The following is a 19,779-nucleotide window of genomic DNA, read 5'->3' on the forward strand; positions in this document are numbered from 1 at the left end:
ACTTGCTTGTCATGTTCTTTGGCAGATTAGCTAGCCCATGATACAGGTACAAAGCCAGAGCTGATTTGGACGATGCTCAAAACTGCCAGCACACTTCACAGATGACCTGTTCGCAACAGCCTACTACTTTAAAACAAACAGATTTCAAATAGTTTAAACTTTTGATTTAGCAGGCGCGTTACTTCGCATTTCAGAAGTTCACCATCTGCTGGGTTTACCTTGTAAGTCTCTCCACACTCCGGCTGCGCAGCCATCTGGGATGAGATAATTTGAACGGCAGACTGTTTCCTCCCATGTTACTAGAGAGGAAGAGCAGCCAAGCCTGCATGAATAAAGTCTATTTCATTCTTTCAAACAAAGGTGGAGGAGGATTATTTCAAAGTTTAAAGAAAAAAAAAAAGAGGGAGGGGGAGGGGAAGAAAACCAAAAACGGCAACCCCGCTTTCCGTCTTCAACTGCACCATGACTACCAGAGCTGAGTCACGGTTACTATTGATTATAAATAAGCAGGAGAGAACAGAGTCTGACTTACAGATCCCAAGGTGAATCTGCAAGGCTGGCAGCTAGAAAGCTTTTTCATTTGTGAAGCAAAAAAATGGGAGAAGCAGAATCAGAATAAAACAAAGCAGCTCAGCCTACATCTACCAAGTCGGTTTTCTGACCGGAGCCAGCCAAGGCAACAGCATCTCCTGCCCATTAGCTAGTGCAAACCTGGCGATGCCACTGAGGTTTAAATGCACTTACACAGACTCGGGAGAATCCACATCTTTTGCATTTTCTGTAGGAAAAAAGAAAATCTCGTTATGATACCAAATACCAGCATATTAAGTTAGACAGATAGAGAAAGAACTTTAATTATCCAGCATCTTTAAAGTGTATCCTTTCACTATTAAGCGGCTTTGAAACCGCAAGCCCCCTATGCTAATTTTACTAGAATAAGTTGCAGTCATCTCAAATCCTTTGCTGTTCAAAATGCCTCAACAGGCAAAGGAGGCACTGAGAAAGACTGTTAAGAAAACAAACCCTCCAGGTTATTTCTATGCCGATCAAGAAGTTTGCTTTGTTCAACACGGTAAAGACAGTCAGGAGTCGTGCCAGAAGTGGCAACACTTAAAAAGGCTGCATTGTGACAACTCCCATGCAAGGCCCTCAAAAGGGAGCTGTGCAACCGTTTAAAGAAGAGGTAACTCCACTCTACAGAAATAGCACTTACTGTGTCAATTGTCAGCTCTTTCTAAAATCTTGACAAGCCCGTGCTTCAGGCACGCTGCTTGTCTTGTTAGAGGGAAGCACCACAACATACATCCTACACTTTGTCAAAAGAGTAATTCTCACCCAAAATCATCGTAAATTTGCATGACAGCACAAAGGTGAATCTGGAAGCAGGCAACAGAAGGCTCTGAGGCTTGCGTGCCTCCAACAGTGCATGGCTTCACTCATCCTGTAAGACTAGCAACGAACCTTTAGCAAGCCAGCCACAGACAGCAGTTCTTTTTCCACCTATTAAGGATCAGTTAACTCCAAAAGACTTCCCAGACAAACATATTAAAGATACTCATTGTTCACATGAAGTTTCACACTAATAGCCAGTCCTTTGAGGAAACTACTCATTGAAATAATTTCAAGTAATGGTAAGTGGAAAAAAGAACAGATTACACACTCCATACGCAGTCCTGGGGGACCAGAGAGCAAAGAGCCACAGAACCCACTCCCTGCCCTACAGAGCCACATCTGGCTCATCCCAGTCTTCTCCAGAAGCGGGACTCAACTCCCAATCCATGTTTTAGCATCCAGTCTTTCACTCCTCACAGACCAAACCATAAAACCTTCTTGTGGAAATGCTCTCAAAAGGCAACTTTGAAAAGACAGTGGATTAGGAATCGATCAATGAAAACTGCCATAAAGCAACAATTTACCCAGCAGGGTTGCGTTGATAAAAATCTGCTCGCTGACAATTTCTCTCTCACCTTTGTTATTTAAGTTCATCCATTCCCCACTATCACAGCCTCTGAGCGATGGCAGTCAGAGACCCTACCCAATCCAGAGACCCCATGGGGACACACAGCCCTGGTGCCCTGCACAGCACTGGACTCCAGCACTCAACAGGCAGGCACAGCTGCTTAGGGAAGCTCAAAAACCACATACCTTGTAGTGCTGCAAACACTCACCTGGAGGAAGCGACAGAGACAAGTTTCATCTACTCCTTGACTATCAACAAATTGAAGACGACAGACTGTAACTATTATCCCTGCTTGTCCTGAAGACCTCGCTCCAAGGGAAAACGAGCTCAGTCCAGGATTAAGGGAACAGAAGTGCACACAGCTGCCTACAGACCAGACTTTTAGGAGCTGCCAAAGCTTACCCCAGCTGGCCTCTGCGCTGGCTGTGATCACGAGAAAGAGCAAACAGTCATCTGGCCAGCCATCTGATGTACACAGAAACAACTGGACTGGATAAAGAAGACAGTTCATTTTTGTAAGAAACAATATATTTTATTTTTCTGACACCACAGCCCTGGCGAGTGGTTTTGTACCAAATTTAATGGAGGTTACACAGAACGTTTTACGCTGGGGAGGAAAAAAAAAATAACCACAAAAAAAATCCTGGGTAACTTTTAGTGTCTGTTCCACTCCCACATTAATAAAATCACTTGGGGTTTCTAAGAAAAGGAGAATAGGAAACAGTGAGAGAGACTACTGTAGGATGTAACAGTGTCCAAGTCCAGGCCCTTCCTAAGAGTGGGAAGAGTCCCCCACGTGAGGAGAGGCTCTCCTAGGTTTACTCCTCAAAATAACACAATGTATTGCAGCTGCCATAGGAGGAGACAGAAGGGGGACGGAGAGAGAGAGAAGTCTATTTAACAAAGAGTGGGAGGGAGAGACAGAAGGTGCTGGACAGCACGCCATAATTTGAAAAATATGTCCTTAACTTATTATTTATTTCTTTTAAAAGATTCCCCTCACTGAACTTAAGTTCCTTTTTGTGCTTTTCATTAATACTCTGCTCTGAGGTCGTAGTTTGGTTTTTCTATACATTGGAGTTGAAGGAAAATAGTCCGAAGTTCTGAAGATGGATTCTCCACCTAAAGTAAACAGCCTAGAATCCCATTCTCCTCTCACCCCAAAGACTAAAGTCTCTGCTAAAATCCCTTTTACAATATAGTACAGTACACAAAAAACCCCAAAAATAACCGAGAGTTCTGGGAGAAGCCAGTCCAAAGGACGTAAACATACAGAGAATGGTGCAACTTGTGACAAATGGCAATTCTCAAAATACAGCTAGAGGTTCTCAAAGCAGGTGCCGTCACGGGATACCCAAGTCCACAAAAATAATTTTTAAAAAATAAATCTTAAAAAAAAACAACCTGTTAAAATGAATATTTTTTTTTTTTTCAGGTAATTCCATACATTCGAGATTTCCCAAAGTGTCCTCTGGTCTCTTTTCACCTATTGCATGGCCAAACTGTACTCCTGAAGCTTCCAAAAAAGCCCTCAGGACTTGGAATCTCATCTTGACAAGGATCAGAATATCCAGTCTTATGGTAGCAGCTTAAAACATCATGTTCCCTGGGTTTCCAGGGCCTTGGCTAAATCCTCCCATGCCAACGTCAGCAGCCATACCTCGGGGCCTCATCTGGGGGGGAATCATGATGTTTTGTTGGGGTCCCATCATGCCCTGCATTGACATCATCATACCAGGCGAGCCTACGGGGCCCGGGTGGCTGTACAGCCCGGCAGGGGCTCGGTCCTTGCCTGGGATCATGGCCACGGGGTTGCTCATGAGAGCGGGCTGGCCGGGCATGGCCGTTTGTGCTGGTGACATCATGCGGTGGTGCGGCCCCATCATGCCTTGCTGCAGGAAGGCAGGCGGTCTCATCGGGTTATGGCCCGGCATGGACGGAGCCGTCCCAAGAGGGATGTCCGGAGTCCCCACGGGCCCGGGGCCACCCATGCCGGGCAACGTTAGTCCCATCCGCGGGGTCTGCTCTCCTATCATCCCCTGCATGTGGGAGAACCCCGGCCCGGGGCCCTGTGGCTGCTTGCGGCCCGGCACCTCCCCACGAGGGAAATACTGTAGTGTCTGGCTCGGCTTCTCCGACGGGATAATCCTGGACAGGTCAAATTCGGGTATTCCCGTGGCTCCAGGACGGATCACCTCCTGCAGCTCCGGATCCGTGAAGACTGAAGGCATGTTGTTCCCAAGAACGGCGAAGGAGTCTGGACCGCCAGGGCCTCCAGTCTTGCAAAGTGCTGGATCTGTCGAACTTTGGGGCAGGTTGGCGGGACGCCCCAGAGGTCCTTCTCCGTGGAAGCCCATTCCTGCTGGGAAGTTGCCTTGTCCACCGCTGGGCCCGTTGTGTGGAAATGGCACCTGCTGTGGAGGGGACTGTACAGGAGGGAACCCCTGTGGGAAGCCCAGGCGTCCTTGAGGTACCATTGGAGACTCCTGGGAACCGTGCCCCATCATTGGATTGTGTGACATCAAGCCAGGTCCCACGGGGACCCCATGAGGAGGTATATTGGGTCCCATAGCATTTGGAGAGGGCATCTGGTTGTTATGGGAAAGAGGCTGGGTCATTCCCATTGGGCTAAGGGTTGGCATTGGACCCACTGGGTTTGGACCTGAAATTCGAGGATTCTGAGAATTAATGCCCATTCCTAGGGAAGAAACAAAGAGTCACATTAAGATAAAAGCCAATAATAATCAAAGAAGCTATCAGAGAGCTTTCTGGATGGTTATCAAATCCACATGCAGTCAAAAAAAAAAATAATAAAGCTAGTAAAAAGCACCTATAGCAGCTCTGGAAAATGTTACTTTAACAAGAAAACAGATGCCACCTGCATGATAGCCTCCCTAAACTTGCCACTGCCCTATCAAAAAGTGACTAAAACCTGCTCTGTAAGTAGGATCTCAATCCAACCCATACCTTCACTACTTCCCTGGCAGTCCAGATGACGCAGGCAGTAAGTAACAAACATGTCTGTGGCAGATTACCAGCATATGGACACTTGTCTGCTGGGAGGTGACTGAATCTCCTTTCAAAACTCAAGAAGTGATGAATCAAGTAACCCTCATATGACTAGGAGGCAGCAATCAATGAGGTTAATGAGCTATCATCGTGAATTTATTCAATTAGCCAGCTTCCCCAGGTATACTCACAGCCACTCTGATCATTACTGCGTGAAACAGACAGCAAAGCTACAGGTAAACTCATCAAGAATTCATTACCAGTTGCCACTCTCATGAAACATCCACTCATCTTCTCTTTCAAACACGTCAATTCAATTGGGCGGAGGGGCTACAGCTTACTTTGGTATTAAATATGTAGCCACAAACATTAAGCTATCAGCAGGAACTGGTTTTCTCACACAAGTAATTCCAGTCTGCCTGAGTGAAAATCTCTCGCATACGTAAGGGTTTTCAAGACTAGACACCTTCTGAAGAACAGACACTTTTTGGACAGAGAAACCAGTTGCAAGGAGAATTTTTGTATCCCCACTTCAGAAAATTGCAACTGCTTTCCTCAAAAGCAGCCCACGGCTATATATTCTTCTGGGCTTTTTCCTCTCACCATCTTCATTTGATGAGGCTTCCATAAAAATTACACTCACCATATTGCCTGATAGTTGGGCTTAGGTTTCTTCGAGTTTCTTACCTGGTACGCTGTTCATAGGTGGCAAGTTTGGGGAGCGTGCTGGAGGGGAGTCATCATCCGAGCTAGCCACAGTTTTGATGGCATCATGATAGAGCGGTGTAGAACTGGGCATGGCAAATTTGGACATCCTGGACATCATAATGGAGAGGGGATTCTGGGAGAGGGTCGGCTCTGGAGGCATTGTGTAAGGACTGCTAGAGGGAAGATTTCCAGGAAGAGTCACAGGAGCAGACTGGCTGACTGTCGAAGGAGGTGGACCACCTTAGGACAACAAAAAAATAAGGAGAAAGAAAAACACTATATTTTTTTCCCCTCTTGTAATTTTTTCTTTAAATCACACCCTTTTCTCCTAGAAATCTCTTTTATTGTAAGAGACCATCTGGCTAATGCAGTCAATGGTTGTGAAAAGTAACCAGAAAAACAAGCCTATCGGTCAAGATGGCTAACATTTGTTATCCTGGATTCTGCACTTCTGCTGGAACTATCTTGAGCTTCTACAAATCCACAAGAAGAATTATCAGGTAAGTCTGAAAATCCTACAATCCAACTGCCATTCACTGAAGACAGATTTAGGTACCAGGTCTAGCCATAAAAACCTGTAGTTAATTAACTGTGCCTGCACCCACCAAACAGCAACTATAACTCCTTTCCTTTTTTGTTTAGGAAGCAACAAACAAGCACAAGAGACATAGCCAGTACAACGAAAGCCATTGCAAATATTATGCCAAGCAATGCAAGCAAATTTCTGACAAGGCTGCTGCAGCAATTACAAGTAAATCTCCCCGTTTGTGTTTCATTTCAGGTTTTATATACATGTATTTATTGCTCATTCCAGTTAAAGAAGTGTTCTCTGCATCTATCAGCTTAACGTCATCCTTTGCTCTCCCAAAACTACAAATAAGTTAACTGCACTTCCAGTATCCTTTGTTCTTCACCCATAAATTTCATGCCATCCAGGCCACATTAAGGAAAGATCCTAAATCAAAGTTGTACTACCACTGAAAATTCACTGCACATTCCTCAGTTTCCCCCAGAGAAAAAAAAAAAAAAAAGAAAGGAGAACAGAGAATATAAAATTCCTGCAATACTGAAACATTTATGCTTTGGAAGAGCTGCACATAAAAACGTTTGTTAAGCACAACATTAGGAACGGACTAGAGAGCACTTGGTTCAGACTTGTAGGCACTTGGGCTCATGCTGGGCACAGCCTCAGCAACCAGGACAGACACTAACACCCAGGCTCCCTTCCTGAGCAGAGACACCTGGCCAGCAACCCCGACAGCTGCTGTGAGCAAGAAAGAGGTTGCCCTCCCTGCCACCACAGGCACGTCCTGGCCACCATGCCATGACCCGTTGTAGCACCAGAGGGCCCCACAGCCAAGCCTCCTCTCTGCCAGAAGACCCTCTGGGCAGGACAGCCAGGGCTGTGGCACTGAGAGCCTGGATGGAGGGACAGAAGGATGAACATGCTCCAGGGTGAGCTCCGGGAGGGTTTGGGAGCAGGAAGGAGCGGGCAGGGGCACACAGACATGCAGGAGCAGATGGGGCAGTGCCACCAGCAGCACCCTGAGGTCCCAGGCACAGCATAGCTCAAGCATGCTACCAAATGCTACCTAGGGTGTTTAGCTCTCTCCAAAATGATCAAAAAGCCTGAACAGACATCAAGCACAACTCCCTGTCTGTGGTGGTAAACCTAGAAAGCACTAACCATACCTAGACAGGTGACTGTGTTTGTAGTAGCCTTCTACCTCAGTGTTTTCACAACATCAATAGGATCTTCTCCACAAAGCTATGGTCACCAGGAGCTATGACAAAATGGCCAAAAATCCCTCTGAGGAGAGATTTCTCCTATCAACACTCCACATCTTTTCACACCTCTTGACCCCACCCTTTCACTTTCATGTTCTCTGAGTGACCAGCCCTCATCTCAATACACAAACCACAAATACAACAGGAGGAAGAAAAGTGCTTGCACTCTACTCACGTAGCCACCCACCAGACCCTGGGCATGGCCTCCCTCAAATGGGCAAAGCACTTGTCTGTTTTCTGCCACCCTGCAAGAAACCTTCCCCTCGCTGCACACCTCAGGGTAACCCAAGGTGAAGAGCCACATCCAGCTAGCAGGGGCAGCACTCACCTGACTCCACATTCCCCAGCATGGCTGGAGAAGACATGGTGAGAGACGCCTTGTGGTTTGGGGGTATCCCAGGGCTCTGCAAAGGAGGCTTTGGAGATGAAGTCCATCCAGGAGAAGGTGCAGGAAGAGATGGAGACTTGAGGTGGACAGGAGAAGCAGCAGCTGACCCCAAGACAGGGGGGGACTTTATGGAGGCAGCGGCAGCTGCGGCAGTGGGGCCCGCAAGCATTCCTGCCAGCTGGGAGGGCGTCTGAGGGGACTTGAGGTTCCCCGAGGGAGACCCCATCATAGGAGACTGGACCTGGCGCATCGTGGGGGACTTCAGGGGGTTGATTCCTGGCGAATGCACCTGACCCGCCGTGGAGATATCCAAGGGCTTGCGGCCGAGGCTGCGCTGCGCGGGGGGAGCAGTGCTGAGGCTGTTGGGGTTACTGGTGGGGTTGAGAGGTAGTGGCGGCATGTGGCTGAGCCGGTTGTTAGTCCTTTGGTCAGGCCCGATCTGTTCTCTGAGATTTCTGAGACCGACTCCTGGGCCCTGAGACATGGGAAGGAAAGGCCTGGGACCCATGCCGTACTCCTGCTGCGGGTGCTCCCCAAACGGCAGCGGCACCATTTTCTGCTGAGAGGAGAGCATCTCCGAGACGCCGGGGCGCAGCTTCATCATCTCTTCTGGCCCGACTCCTGCCTCCCTCAGCTTCTGAGGGACCAGGGGCGGGTTGGAGCCCATGCTAACATTCATGCCCATGTCCCCCTTCATGCTGCCAGGGCCCATCCCGAACTCCAGCTCCCTGTTAGAGCCCATTTGTGGGGGTATCCCTTTTGGGAAGTCCCCCCTGGAGGGGCTCATCGGCCCTTCCACCGGCATGCGAGGGAAGATGGGGTTGTTCCCAGGCTCCATGTGTCTCTGGGAGGGCATCATTCTGTTCATCTCCATGCCGGGCCTGATGCCTTCCATGTTCATGCCGGGAGGGAGGCCCATCTGTTTCTCAGCCAGCTGCTGCTGATAGAGCTCTTCGGGCAGGCCCTGCGGATTGGGGAACCGCTCCCCTCGGCCAGGGCCACTGAAGACACCCTGGCCGGGAGGGAAGTTTCGGCCATCTGGGATTTTTGGCACATCATCTGGCCAACTAACTCCCGAAAGCCCAGGCCGGGAGGCAGGATTGGGGACACTGGGGCCCTCCATGTCCGGGTTCATCATTCCTGCAAAACCAGGCAGGCGCATCTGGCTTCCAGGCATGTTGGGATGAGGGGCCATGCCCCTGGGAGGCAGAGAGTGCGACATGTTCATGCCTTCAGGGAAGGGCTCTGGACCCCCAGGTCCCCAGCCCTCCCCAGGGGTCATCTGATAGGGAGGGGGAGGACCTCGGACCACCCCACGAGGCCCATGCTGATGGACCATCATGTCCTGCAGCGAACACTGCTGCACAACCACCTGCTCTTGCTTCCTTCTCTTCTCCTCATAAAACTCCTGCTGTAGCTTGAGCCAGGCCACCTGCTCAGGAGTCATGTGGTCCAGGTGGTCTGGACCTATGGGTCCTGACTGGGAGTTCATTGGTGGTGGCCCAATTTCATCTGGGGAAAAGGGCATGTCCCTGTGTCCTTGAGGGCCAAATGGAGCCCCTCCATCAGTCCGAGACCCTGACCCTTTGCCTAAACTTTGGGACTGAGCCATCATGGCCTGTATCGGCCCTTCAGGTTTCTTTTGGGGACCATCCAGCACTCCAGCATTTTGGGGTGGCCCCCCACTTTGTCCTCCTGCAAACTCCTTCTCATCAGGGAAGAGCATGCGCTGTATGTCTCTCAGGGTCTGCAACGAGCGTTCCCGATGCTCCAGCTGCTCCTGTGACAGTCCATCTGGGTTCTCGCCCAAACTGGATGGGTCCCCACCAGACACCTGCTGGGGAGGACCTTTGGGGTCTGCAGCAGAGCTATTGCTACCTTGGGAAACTGGGCTAACTGCTCGGTTATTGGGAGTCGAACTCTGCCCAAACCCTTCTGTCTGCAGTGGGGTAGAGTTGGCAGGGCTGCCCACAGACATCACTTTGCTTTCCACGCTGGGACTGTCCTGATCTATAGGACACGTGGGGCCAGTGGGTTTGGATACCGGCGCTGACAAGGGTGGAGTCGGCTGCATTTTGGCATTCTGGGGAGGGTTCTGGTCCTGGGTGGAAGGGGGCTGCGGCTGCGGCAGGGGCTTGGGTTCAGTCCGAAGTGCAGTGATCTGGGGGTTCTGCAAAAGAAAGCCACACGCTGGCACTCATTCATCTTATAGCCGCGCCACATAAGCAGAGGTACAAACAAAATGTCCTGTCTCAACCCCACCAGCCCACACTCTGCAAGGGAGGGTGGCCTCCTTGCAGAAACCTATTTTGTTCAAGCATTACAGCAAGCAGCCCTTGCTTCTGTGCTAGCTCTGCATAATCAACGGGTCAGAAATACATCGCCCAAATATTGCAGGACTCATGGGTCTTCTTTGGACGATCCAAGACATTTATTTGCAGATGGCTAGGACAACAACTCTCTCTCTTTAGGGTGTTTTTCCACCCTAAAACTAATTTCAGAGTGTAGATAATCATCCTTCTCTCTGAATCACACACACACGAGCACATTTACCATTTCCCTTCCCACCCACATGCAGATATTCCCTACCAAGGGTACAGTGTTTCGTTCCGCCTTGCTCTTCGAGATGTTCTGGATATGAAAGGACACGATGGTTTCCACCTGTCCCTTCAGCACAGCTTCTGCAGCCCTGAAAAGACAGACAGACGTGCATATCCAGCTGAAGCCAAGAATCAATTTTTCTTAATCACTCTCCCTTCTGTCCTTCAGCTGGCAGAATGGAGAAAGACTTAACCACACATATTTCATTCTAGATGAGTAGCAAAAGAAAAATGCTTACATCTACAAACTCATCGGGATTCAGGGTTCACGTGTCAGTTTAAGCCATCCTGGCTGCTACTCAGTGCATGGATTGCAAAACAACATCTACCAGCATTTGCCAAAAAAAACACACCTTGGAGGAATAAATAATCGCTTCTCAGAGGGCAAGAGGTAGTGACATTCTCCACTCCAGACTCTTCAGCATCCCCAAACTAATGACTTTTGGCTACAAGAACACACTTGACAGAGAAAATGCACTTGTGAATTGCTTAAAAAGGGAGCACAAACACAAGCACCGCTCCCTGAAGACATTTAAGCATCTACCTACTTACTTGTTGGCCATCTCAGTAGAAAAGACGTAAACCACTTTGGATGGAGTCTTCTGCCCACTTGCTGGCTCCAAAGCAGCAGTCAGGCCATGGGAAGGTGTGGAAGACCTTGGGGCTGAAGCATTTGAAGGAGTCATGGAGTGTGGTGTGTGCTGAGAATCCTGGGACTTCACATGATCAGCAGAATTGCAGTCTGGAAGGGAAGAAATAAGAAAAGAGAGCAATCAATACCTTGGGAGCTCTTTGGAAACCATCTCTGGAAGCTGAGCAGAGCTTTTCCTCCTCTGAAATTTCCCACTTCTCTCTCAAGCACCACTAAAGGCAATTCCTCTATTACACCATGCATCTTCCCTCTAATGCCACACTACCCTACAGGCACGGCCGGGAGAAAGCTCAACTTGTCCCTTTCCAAGGCAAGTGACAGTTCTGAGAGTTGATCCCTTCAGAATTTTCCAGTGGCCACAGAGATTAGCAGGAAAACTATACACCACAGTGAACAAATGTAAATATCTCTGCACCCAAGGTGCAAAACTTTCCTTTTTTGTCCTTCAGCCACCTTAGCCAGGTGACCTAGCAAATGAACAACAAAGGAAAGATAGACAACTGCACATCTACTCTGTTTTCGCACTGCCTCACAGACATAATGTTAGAGCCAGGAACAGAACACAGAAATTCCAACTCTCCGGCTTGAGATACCAGTCAGGGTGCTACAGGTTATGTATCTGTGTTGACAAAACATGCTTGCATATTGTTGAAAACCCAGTTACAACAGAGCGGTTCCTGAAAGGCCAAAGGCCAGAAGGAAACCGACAGGTTGCATTTGTACTTTCAAATCCTCCAGGGGAGTTTCAGAGCTACAAAGGAACTTTCCCACTAGAGTCAGGTCTGCACTTTAACTGAGCGTGAATGGGACGTTTACGGATGCCAGCTATGAAAACTCCTCCTCACCTGCTCTCGAGACCTTTATACTTCATTGGCTGGAACTTAGAGAACCCCAGACAAACAAATGTTTTGCTAACACTTGCATAGCAATTCTCCATCTCACAGAGGACTCACACTAATTGCCTGCACTTGCGCATGAATTCTAGCAAACATACCTTTGATTTCAGGGTCGTCGTTAGGAGTCCCAGCTTCCCTCTGTTCAAAGGAGTCTGCCGAAATGCTCCTCTCTCTCTTCCCCTTCCCCTTGGCACCATTTCCAGCCCCATTCTTCAGCCCCATGCTCCCACCTGGGCCAGGGAGCACTTTGGGGGGGTGACCTCCACTTTTGGGGTCACAGGGAGAGGGCTGGGATTGGCTGGTGGAGCCCCCTTGTTTGCCCTGGTTGGAAAATTTGGAATCCAGCTGGGGGTTGCCAGACGGGGACATCACTGTAGGGGGACGGACCATCACCTCCTGCTTTGATTTGGGGCTACTGGGGACAGAGCAAAAAAAGGAAAAGCAAAGAATGTGACAAACCACACCATTGATTCATTTAACCCTGTAGGAACAGATTAGAGAAAAGCAGAAACAACCACTGCCACCTTTGCAAGCTAAGGCAATTGCTGACAAATAAAAAATGCCTGCACGCTTAGAGCCATGCAGGTGCTTTTTTGAACATGCCCTGAAAGGGTTATTATCCAAGACGGGATCTCATTGCTCAAGAAGGCACCAGGGCAAGCTACAGACCTGCCAGATCCCAGGAATTGCTGTCACATGAGGACCTACCACTAGGGCTTCTGTCAATAAAGACAACGGTTTCTATGTGCACAGAGAAGCACCTCACATGAAGACCAGCTCCGAGTAAACACACAAGGCACAATAAAGTTCACCTCACCAATCTCCTGGACCTCAACTATATGCTGCAGCTCTGACTAGAGCAGGACCCCCCCACCCCCTCCCTTGTACCTCTCTATCCAGTTCTACAGGGAGCACAAGGAAAACCCAGCATTACTGCAGCATTCATCATACATCGGGGCAAGCTGCCAGGAAAACACAAACCTCTGACCGTGAAAACAATTAAACCAGCTACAACCTGCCTCTGAATAAGGAAAGAGGAGGATACCATCTCCCTGCACACTCCTGCAAAATGGGGCAGGCAAAGCTGCTTTAATTTGCCAAAGGAGATTCAGAGTCTCTCCTTCCCTGGTCCATTCAGCAAATTGCATCCTAAAAATATTTTGTTCCTCTGGGTTTTACAGATGTATTAGCCACCTCTTCCTCCTCACTCTCCAGTTACTCCATTGCTATCAGATCTTCCGCACTGTGTTTTCCCACGATCACTACCACTTCCAACAGGCAGTGCTACCAGCATCCTCACTGTGGGACCCACACAAGCTGTCTCCTCCTTTGGACAGACATCTGACTCAGAAGCATTCCCTCTGAATTACTCTTAAGCTCCAGATGACCTCTAGGAGTAAGTAATCAAACTCGAGAGTACTGTCAATGATATTACTGCAAGTCCCCGGACACTGCTTCACTTTTCTATTTTTCCCCTTCCAAATGAGTGGAGGAGAGATGCTGACCCGCTGCACAGGCAGGTGAATGATGCAGAGGATCTCAGTGCACAGCTGATCCATCCTCCAGGCTGTTCAGGCCAATAACATGGAGGAAGCATTTTGGGTGAAAGTACGGGCAGAGAGACCTGCTGCTGCCCAACTACCCCTCGGGGAAACAGATAATTAGAAGAGAGGAAAAGGAAAAAAAAAAAAAAAAAAAGGAGAAACAGCATGTTTACTCTCCTACAGCCTACTCAGACACCTGATGGGAGGGAAGAGGGCATGAAGGATGGAGAACCTGCTTCTCACACGTGTAGAGCCTTTAGAGCCCTAAGCTCATCCTGAGCCCAGCTCATCAGCACTGTGCAGCCAGCGCCCAGGTACTCAGCAGGTCCCATGGGAGCACAAAGGAGGACCAGCAAGTCACATGCACCAGCCCCTGCATAATTCTGGAACAGGGCAGGGACAGCATCATGCACCAATCCAGAGCAGGTGAGTAGAGGCTCTTCTCCTTACCTCTGTGTGTTGCCTGATGGGGAGTTCCTCACTTTGGGGTTACTGGAATGCATTGACAGAAATCCTGAGCTCACAGTCTCACACGCACGCAGATGGGCTCTCGTCAAGTTCCTCTGGGGAGTGCGCTGCCAGAGGCAGCGTCGAAGCACGTTCTGCCACTCGCTTCTCTCAATGCTGGCTGTCTGCTTGCCTTTTTTCTCTTGGCTCCTCTCTGGTTTTGCACTGGGCGCTCCCCTCCTGCAGTTCCAGCATTCTCTAAACGCGTGCCTCCTGCTGCCCAGGGGAAGTCTCGCATCTCCAGGGCACACTGTTTAAAACCACCCCACAAGAAGAGAACAGAAAAACAGTGAGGAATTTTCCAAGCATAGGTGGCTGGTGTAAAGCAATACACAGTAATTTTTCCCCCACTGCTGAGAGAACACAGAAGAACAAGAACTTTCAGATGGCTCAGTACAGCTGTGTATTTCAGAGCGAAGGCAGCCCTGGCTGGCCACCCGGTCTGCAGGCAGTGAGGCCATCTTCGCTTCATCCAAAACAAACCACTCTGGAGTCAACAAAACAGGGAAGCACCTCGTACCTGAACGCTTTGATTCCACACCTCTGCTCAGCTCAAAGACACCTCACAGCAAGTCAGTAGGAAGCCAAAACGTCAAATCCCCAACATGACCTAGCTATCCAGAATTCCCCTGTGAATACCCATAATCTGATATTTCTTAAGAACACAGACTCTGCTCAAATCTTTTTTGTCTCCTTGGTCCAATGTAACTAGACACATCTTCAACAATGTGTGCTAAGATTTGCACAAAGGGAGGAAAATAAAATAAAATGTCTTCCTGACCACCTGTAAGTAACCAGCTACGCTGTGATAACTCTGAAAATACCAGACGTTAGCCACTCATTAAATCTATTAGAAAAAGCAAAAGATCACTAGAGAACTACAGCTTAATTCACTCAGCAACACTATACAGACTATTGAGAATTTAAAAAAAAAAAAAAAAATCCCCCCCAAATAAGCACTTTTTCAGCATCTTTCTAAGAAACAACACGCATGACGCAGGCAATAAGGCACATAAAACCATTTCTGGATGAGGAAACTATTGAACATTATTGTTTATGTCCTTTGGGCTACATTATTTTGGAACAAATTTCTGTCTTGTTTATGTTTCAACAAAATCTCTCCTGTTCATCTCACCTACTCAGATGCAAATCCACTTAATTTAGAATCTAACCAAGATTTATTGTTAATGTATTAAGCATTGCTAGTTAAATATTATTCAAATGTAAATATTCCTAGTATTCCTTCTCAGCACCAAAGAAGCAGTTTCTTCCTGTGTATATCAAATGAAACAAAACAAATCTCAGACTGGGAGTGTCTTGAATTTTATGAAGAAACTACTGTTTAAATTGCATTTAGAAAACAAAAAGTGTTTTGCTTACATGCTGACAGCAGAAGACTAAAAAGCACAGGTACTATATAGTCACCTCTGGGCAAGGACAGTTATCAGTAACTTGTAGCACTCAGCACCACGGTTTTCCAGTTCCCCAATTTTATCTTGTTGTGAGGCTGTGCCATTACACTTTTTAGTGACTTTGCACTGCTGTGCTTTAACATGATAGTGCTCCACACTGCAGTTGTTCCATGGAGCTCTGCATTACCTCCAAAAATTCTCCTCTCTACCACACGCCTCCTTCATGAGCCAGAGGAATCATTCTGCTCCCTATTCTCACCTCCACTGCACAAACCTACTAATGTGGGAAGTGTTTCTGCAATAAAAGTCTCATTTTTAATGCCTCCTATTAGGCACAATCAGATTAACTCCAGTCTGAGCCACACATTCCACAGGATCCACACATCCCTCTGGAGTTATCACCTGGTTATCCCACTGATTTTGAGAACAATGTTAGAGTTACTCTATTCCTATTGTTACTATGATCACGCTGTAATTGGAGCTGGTGCTACGCAGATATATCAAAGAGAGAACATCTTCACAAGAATCTAAATTATACCATATTTGCATGCAAATTTGGCTCCTATGTCTGTTTGGACAACAAAACCAAACATTATCAACAGCACCCAACTCCATTTTTCAGGAAAAGTCAATGGAGCTCAGTGATACTTTGGGGTTCTCACTTAAGGTGAAGGTGTGATGGAAAACATAGTACATTTCAGGTAAAAAAAGGCAAAAAAGAACAATAGCATTAAAGTGAGCAGAGCTCAATGCTAAAAGCAGGATGCAGATGCCTGTGTGATGAACCTAAGTATTCTAGTTGTTTCATCGTCTACTTTTCCACTTCTGATATTTATGCATTATCATGTTACCTTTTATTATAAAATGAGAATTTTCTCAGACTCCCAGTCTTGCGCAGTGCAATGAGAAAGCTTGAAGAACAGAACCAGGATCACACTGGCTGCACAATATTTCTGACATCAAACTTTCAAGTACTTCACAGGGGAAAAAAAAAAAAAAAAAGAAACACACCTTCATTTTTTTAACCCTACTTTTTATTACATGTATCTTCTACCTATTAGAACTGATACACTCTTCAAGGGAACTGTATTTTCCCATCTCAGTTTAAATTTCTTCTTACCAGAGAGAGCTATAAAAGGATACATCAATATATTCATTGGTGGAACAACGGCAACTCAACTTCCTCCGCTTCTCATTTCTGCACACTGGGAATGTTCCACCTTTTATAATGTGAAATGGAACACCTCATGATTTTTCTAAATGTGCTTCCAGCATATGTATGTCTGGGAATCTAGGGTTCAATAATGGAAAAGCTCTAGAGAAATGTATTTTTGCAGCTGGAGTCTGCCTCCCATAGCAAAGCCTTTATCGTTGCTCTAAAATTAGAGGAACGGTCATTGACAGTGAATGGCCAGGCCAATTTTCAAGACATTTTGGCAAGCTACATCCAAAGCTGTATTTTCAGGATTGCTATACGGTATGCCAGGCAACGGCTGCAGGGAAAAGGGAAGGTTCGACTGTCTACTCATTCTCAGCACTTCTCTCCTGACCAGATCAGGGAAAGATCTGAATGGGAACCAACCCAAAGGAAACAGCAGAAATCTCTATTCAGCTGGATCAGTCCCCTGATGTGGTTGATCACGTAACCACATCAGCACTACCGCAAGCTCAAAGGAGGAGGTGAGAACAGGTGAAAAGTAGCCTCACCCCACTTGGGTACAGCTAGCAATTTGGATGGATTAAAATTACTTCAAACCTCAACTGCAGAGACAAGAGAGAGGGACCCAAGTTTGTGGAGATATGATAGGTCCTTGCCTTTCCAGCAAGTAGTTTACTTACCAAGACCCCTGGTGTCACGACACGGCAGTACTCATTGTGAAGGTCACAAGTTGTGAACCACTTGTCTCACAAGAAAAGATCACCTGGAAAAAAGAAGAGAGAGGAAGAGTTTCACCAACAAGAATGCAGAGTCAAGCTGTGCGTCCCTCCCACGCATCCCACCTCAGAAGTGGAGGAATCAAAACTTGCTCTGAACCACTGACAAGGGGAAGCCTCTGTTCAGACTGGCAAGATCTGTCAGCACTGAGAAAGCCACCATGAGACTGGAAGAGTCTGAAGATGCGTGCTGCACAAGGAGGGGAAATAGCTCAGACCTGCTTTAGCACTCCCACATTTGAGCTACCTGGATTCCCATGAGCTCATCTGTACTTAGAGAAGCTGGCACAAAGCTCAGACGTGTAACCTCCCCTTCTCTGCACCCATCTCCCTTCAAAGGCTCACCTTCCCCTCACTATGAGCCCATCAACTTCTGCCAAACCCCTGTGCTTCATATATATAACCTCCTCCACAGCCAGACAACATATAAATAAAAACATCAAGCATCAGGTGAAGCCAGGGAATCAGTCAGTCACATCTAGGGGAAAACCAGGCAGGTTTCATAAGGAAGAAGGACTATGTACTGTTTGGCAGCTCCCACGTCACATCACTGTGCTATGCTATAGGGAGAAGGGAATCCAACTGCAAACCTTCCCAAGTAAGACACACTGCAAGTTTGCTCAAGGTATCGGGATGAGCTCCACACTGTGCTGGAGTTATTTCCTATAAAGCCAGAAGAGTTCATGGCCCAAGAACCCATCAGCCACGCTTTCAGCAATAGAGACCACCACGCATCAATTAATCTTCACACACATTAAAGCAAGTTTAGGTGCCTGAAAGTTCAGTAACACAAGGAAAGGCAGACTCTGAGGCATGTCTTAATGGTAAACCTGAGGTCAGTAAAGAAAGAGCCAGCTTCTCCTTCACCCACTGTGAAAACTGGAGAGGCTGCAAGAATAGTATGAATTCACACAACATTCACACCGCCAGGGTGGTTTCTCAGAGCTGTCTCAGTTATTTACACGGCACAGCCAGCCTTCCAGCTAAAGAACGATTGCAAACTGAAATCACTACCAGAGGTTTTCTGTGTAATCCCAATGCATTCTGCTGACCAGATCTCCCAACAGGAACACAGGAGTTGTTGCGAGGCTCAATTAGTTACTCATTGTGAAACCCTGTGCACATCCTCTTCTCTCCAACATTCTCCAACTATTATCTACTGCAGCTTCACCTTAATAATGTAGCAATGCACTGCCATGTAATCCACCTCAACAAAACCAAACTACAAAGCTAGTCCCAAACAATGCAGCTACATTCTCCACCCAGTCCAGCCAAATCAAACAATGAAATCATCAACGTGATAGACCATCCTTATCTAGCCAAGTCACACCTGCAGACAGAAGCTGAAACAAACACCTATCGCAACAAGCTGCTTCATCCAGTAAAACCTACCACAGCAGCACAATCATCCCTGAATCCAATTACCCAGTTATATCTCCTCTCCCCTTTCCCCCACCCCACCCAACAAAACAATACAGGCTAAGCCATGATAGTGCCAATACTGACACACCTCTATCAAAGCAGTGACAGAAATCACCTTTTCCCTTGAAAGGGAAAACATGTGAACACCAGCACGCATTGGCATGAAGAGAATCTGTCACAGCCAACAGTCGGGGCTCTATTGCTTGTACCACCAAAGTTCAGCTTAGCCAAGCCCCAGAGCAGGACAACTCTACAGACCATATCCCAGGACTGCAAGTGGGACACAAATGATCAGACATGACTCATCTCTAAGGCTGCCCAGACAATCACTGCAATGCAACTCCATCCCCCACAGTTTACCATTTCTGCTGCTCACCTGCACAGTCTTAGCCCACAATCAGCACAAGACAGCTTGCTCCACAGTGAATTTAAGAGCAAAAGGGCAAGAGCACGTACACCAGCAGCTACCACAGAGTAACTAACAAGAAACAAATGCACATTTTAGCTTACCTTTTGGTAACTTATTTATGAACCACCCCTGTACCTCTATGAACTAGCCAGCATGTTATTGTACTGCAAACAGAAGAGAAAAAAACAAACATCCAAACTAGTTCATTCATCCTTTATGCCCTTAAATTGTGGAAGCTTGATAGTGACAAGTGGTCAGGTACTTGGAGGTGTACGGAATTATGGCTGCTTCAGCAGGAGCAGCTGCAGTTACCACTGCCTCACTTCAGTCTTTTCTCCCTCTTTGAGAAGGATAATGTGGAGAGATGAAATAAAGGCATACCAAGTAGATAAAAGTATCCAACTTGTGGCCTTACTGTGACACGAAGCATTAAAGGCAAGAAACCTCTTTCTCTGTGTACAAGAAAGAGCACACTTCATTTTTTTTCCCACGGCCTTTCTGAGACTGTCAGTCTGTGCTGGACTGAGGGTGGTGAGAGCCCCAGATCAG

General features: G+C 47.4%; 2 protein-coding genes across 2 annotated transcripts; both read right to left on the reverse strand.

The window, feature by feature from the left end:
• Positions 1–2,470: 2,470 nt before the first annotated feature.
• Positions 2,471–14,218, reverse strand: BCL9 (BCL9 transcription coactivator). Its single transcript, XM_065065136.1, has 7 exons — positions 13,996–14,218; positions 12,100–12,416; positions 11,006–11,195; positions 10,443–10,542; positions 7,794–10,023; positions 5,657–5,917; positions 2,471–4,658 (listed from the first exon to the last, which is right to left on the reverse strand). The coding sequence occupies exons 1-7, from the start codon at positions 14,046–14,048 to the stop codon at positions 3,550–3,552; spliced, it is 4,260 nt and encodes a 1,419-aa protein (XP_064921208.1). The 5' UTR covers positions 14,049–14,218; the 3' UTR covers positions 2,471–3,549.
• On the reverse strand, positions 9,958–14,290 carry LOC135579610 (uncharacterized). Its single transcript, XM_065065225.1, has 5 exons — positions 13,996–14,290; positions 12,100–12,416; positions 11,006–11,195; positions 10,443–10,542; positions 9,958–10,023 (listed from the first exon to the last, which is right to left on the reverse strand). The coding sequence occupies exon 1, from the start codon at positions 14,288–14,290 to the stop codon at positions 14,099–14,101; it is 192 nt and encodes a 63-aa protein (XP_064921297.1). The 3' UTR covers positions 9,958–10,023; positions 10,443–10,542; positions 11,006–11,195; positions 12,100–12,416; positions 13,996–14,098.
• Positions 14,291–19,779: the final 5,489 nt, after the last annotated feature.

The sequence above is a fragment of the Columba livia genome, chromosome 1 (assembly GCF_036013475.1).
Source record: "Columba livia isolate bColLiv1 breed racing homer chromosome 1, bColLiv1.pat.W.v2, whole genome shotgun sequence".
Lineage (NCBI taxonomy): Eukaryota > Metazoa > Chordata > Aves > Columbiformes > Columbidae > Columba > Columba livia.

Coding starts and splice junctions, on each gene's coding strand:
- BCL9 (XM_065065136.1), bottom strand. CDS start 14,048: ATGCATTCCAGTAACCCCAAAGTGAGGAACTCCCCATCAGGCAACACA. Junction 11,196..12,099: donor CGACGACCCTGAAATCAAAG/GTATGTTTGCTA, acceptor CTTCCCTTCCAG/ACTGCAATTCTGCTGATCAT. Junction 5,918..7,793: donor GCTGGGGAATGTGGAGTCAG/GTGAGTGCTGCC, acceptor TGTTGTCCTAAG/GTGGTCCACCTCCTTCGACA.
- LOC135579610 (XM_065065225.1), bottom strand. CDS start 14,290: ATGCGAGACTTCCCCTGGGCAGCAGGAGGCACGCGTTTAGAGAATGCT.